Raw genomic sequence first — 3,603 nt, 5'->3', positions numbered from 1 at the left:
CAGTTAGAACATGGCGGCCAACGCAACTTCAAACTGAAGTTGCAGCTGGGCGGGTGTTGACACTGGTACTGACTGTGCAGTGTTGACACCCAAGGTCGAGTGTGCATTATCACCAGAAGCAAGAAGAGGCCCATCAGTTGCTGAAAATACTGGATAATGTTGGACGCTTGGGAAGTAGTCAATAACGCGTTGTTTAACAGCGGCAGGAGCATCTGGGCAGCTCTTAAGGTGACGTTGCATGTTCGTCCCCGGTTGGGCACTGCGGACAATCGCTCTGCAATAGTTACACTCAGCATGCGGCTTCGACGACCCATCCGTCACCTTTTCGAAGTAGCTCCAAAGCAAGTGCTTTGGGCGTCCGGGCCGCCGGGCAGCTCCAACACGCGGTGTTCGTACTTGAACAAATGGTGAAGCTGTAACTCGCCGAGAAACAAGTCTAGGAGATCGACGTGGCTGGGGCGAGGTCATCCGCTGGCTGTAGGGAGACACTGGTTCCGTGTCGTGATCCTGCTGATAGTGATGGTTTCGAGTAATTTCGAAAATATTTAAAACGATTTGCTTGTGCAGTATTAATTGCGAAATTGCTCAAAATAGATCAAAACAACCCTAGGTCGACCGCTTATCAGAATGTTGATCACGCTGCATTCTGTTCTGGCATCTCTCTCTCGAGGGCTTCATGGCTTTCTGGATAAGAGTGCACCCGTGCCCAGTCTGCAGCCTCCTTCTGAGCGGCGTGATGATTAACGTAGATGTACGCTAGCATATCGACCTTCTCTGTCGTCAGCTTGTTGCGCTTCTTGGAATGGATGAAATCCATGATGCTCCATGCTCGCTCGCTTGCCGCCGAGGACGTCGGTATTGCAAATACGAGCTTGGCGATCTCCCACAGCAACGGATACTCATTTCGGTTAGAAGACCACCAGTCCTGAGGATCCGCTCCCGCATATATCGCTCTCTTTGCAGCTGGCCGCCGCCGCTTCTTACCAGCAAAGCGATACAAAGCTTGATTGAACTGATTTCTAGTCACTCGTAAGCGCGTAAGTATACCAGTCCTTGTTGCAAACGCACATCCTTGCTCGATAGTATCACCTTCGTCGGAGCCGACAAAGCGATTCAGGTCAGTGTGGGGGTCTAGGAGAAATGCTAACCCTGCAGCGTCAGTGTGCACAAAATCCCAGCGATATTCAACACACGCCTTGATTGACGCTTGTAGATCCGACTGTTCAGTCTCAGTGCCGTAAGCAGGGTGGTTTAGCAGCTCCTAAAACTGAGAATAAACGCGTGAGATTGGACAGTTGTCTGACTCGAGCTCACGAAGGGTTTGAATCACGGGGTCAAGAAATCCCACAACTTGTTCAAGCTTATTCCAAAATCCCCGATCTTTGATATTTCTTCTCACTTGACGGCATTTTTCTTTAGCTGTTGCGCTTGAGGCAGAATTCCGGATTAAATCTGAAAATTGCGGCTCCAAATACAGTTTTTTAGCACGTTCTTATTCTCGAGCACCCGGGATAGACATACGTGGAGAGAATACCAACGCGTGCTGACGGGTACAACCAACGCTCTGTGATGTCCGTTTAGCGTCTCGCTCAGTGTTGTTTGAAACTGGCTAAGCACGGCGTGATGGTCTCGGACATACGTGGTAATAGCAAGTGCTTTGGTTTGAGCAGCTTTGAAGAAGTCCAGCTTGAACAAGTCCTCAACCAATAAATTCAACACGTGAGCAGATCAACCCTCCCTGTAAAGATTGATCGAGATCTCTCCAATATTCCTCTTGCAGCCTCCATATTACTAGCGTTGTCTGTCAGTATTCCAGCAATTACGGCCCCTGTTTCCCGTTCGACTTCATCAATAACTCTACCTAGATGTTCTGCCAAATACTCGCCCGTTTCTGAATCCGTGCCAAGTGCTAATGAAGACCAAAACATGGACGGCATTCCCGGAGCCACGACCATAAAGTTAATAATGGTTGGATAATACATTGGCCAGATCCTACAGCCTAGTGAGCTTTTCCTATACACGTGCAGATCCAACAGGTTAACCGAATTCTTCGTGGCACATGTCTCCCGCCAAGCGTACCGGCAAATCGCCGGGCACGGCCCCATCCACCACCCCTCCGGTCAGTCCGTCTTCCATGTCGCCCACCGATCTGCGGGTTTTAGCCCAGGCTCTTTCCGATCAGGTGCAAACCCTGACGGCGGAGCTCCAGACGGCTCAAGATGCCCAAGACCAAGCTGCGTCTCTGCACACTACCCAACTTCAGACCTTGCGGGCCCAAGTCCATGACCAGGCTATGGAGATCCAGGGGTGGGAGCACCGTGCGGCCTCCCATCGAGACATCGCGTGAACGTCGGTTCTCAGGTGAAACAGTGACAGACGAGCCATTGCAAACGCAGACCTTTTCTGCTGGAGACGATGATATAGTTCCTACACCACCTCCTTCTCCTACCTTTGAGTCACCACCTCCTTCTCCTCCGTCTACTCCAGCACCTGAACCAACCTACACAACCGTTCGCACGGTAACACCGCCTGTGTACGTACCACCTCCAGTCGTGCCTCGCGAACCATTGTCTCAGCCAACTCAGCGAAATCTCACTCTTGACGAGACGCTGGCGTTGGTGAGAGGAGAACGCGAGCGAGACCAGCGAGAACGTCGAACAAGAACTATTCTCCAACCTGTTGGGTGAGGATACCTTCGCGGTGTATACCGACCATGCATCGCTGAGGACAGCGATGAAGCGTTCTCATCTCTCCCAGCGGATGGCCCGCTGGCTTTCGTTCTTCTCTGAGTACAACTTCGTTGTCCACTACAAACCCGGCAAGAACAACATTCTCGCCGACGCTTTGTCTCGGCGTCCCGACTACGACCCACGCGGTGCATTGGGTCGACAAGCTTCGCTGGATGAAGACGATGTAGACGAGTGTGCCATGTGCGAGGCGACAGGGGTCAACCTGACGAGCGTCTCCCCGGTAATGCTACTTCGCGACGAGATCCGAGCTGCTTACGAACATGACTCGACGTGCTCCAGTATCCTGAAGCATCTCCGCTCTCCCAGAACCGACACACTGGGAGCCCTTTCCCGCTCTGTACAAAACAAAATCCACCGATATCGTCTCGAGGACGAGCTGCTGACGTACAGCATTGACAACGTCGATGCCCCACGTGTCGTTTTCCCTAAACAACCCCGATTTTGGCGCTCCAGAGATATATTCCATGAATTTACATGGATGGCCCCGCTGGGGCGTTTCTTTTGCGTTGGGGGAGGAGACATTTCTTTCCGCCCCTTGTGTCACGCGACTTTTATTGGCCACACCTGTACAAATGGGTACGTAAGTGGGTGCGCACCTGCGAGACCTGCCAGCGCGGTGAAACCTGCCTAGTCTTCGCAGGCTCCCTTGCGTCCTCTACCAGTGGCCATTGAGGCCTGGCGCTCGGTGTCGATGGACTTCATCTTCGGGCTCCAACCCGATGCTAAAGGACGCTCAGGTGTCTTGGTGTTCGTAGACCGCTTCAGCAAGATGGTCCACCTGATTCCGGTGTCGGATGCGATCACCGCGGCAGATACCGCGGTGCACTTCCTTGATGCCGTCTTCCGTCATGAT

At 52.5% G+C, this 3,603-nt stretch overlaps 1 protein-coding gene across 1 annotated transcript; it reads right to left on the bottom strand.

Annotated features, from left to right (window-relative positions):
- Positions 1-634: 634 nt before the first annotated feature.
- On the bottom strand, positions 635-1,955 carry PITG_18844 (uncharacterized protein; the record flags this gene model as incomplete). Its single annotated transcript, XM_002997201.1, has 4 exons — positions 635-1,228; positions 1,280-1,465; positions 1,507-1,686; positions 1,734-1,955. The coding sequence occupies 4 exons, from the start codon at positions 1,953-1,955 to the stop codon at positions 635-637; spliced, it is 1,182 nt and encodes a 393-aa protein (XP_002997247.1).
- Positions 1,956-3,603: the final 1,648 nt, after the last annotated feature.

Source organism: Phytophthora infestans, genomic scaffold (assembly GCF_000142945.1).
Source record: "Phytophthora infestans T30-4 supercont1.82 genomic scaffold, whole genome shotgun sequence".
Lineage (NCBI taxonomy): Eukaryota > Oomycota > Peronosporomycetes > Peronosporales > Peronosporaceae > Phytophthora > Phytophthora infestans.
This window is presented reverse-complemented; position numbering and strand designations above follow the sequence as displayed.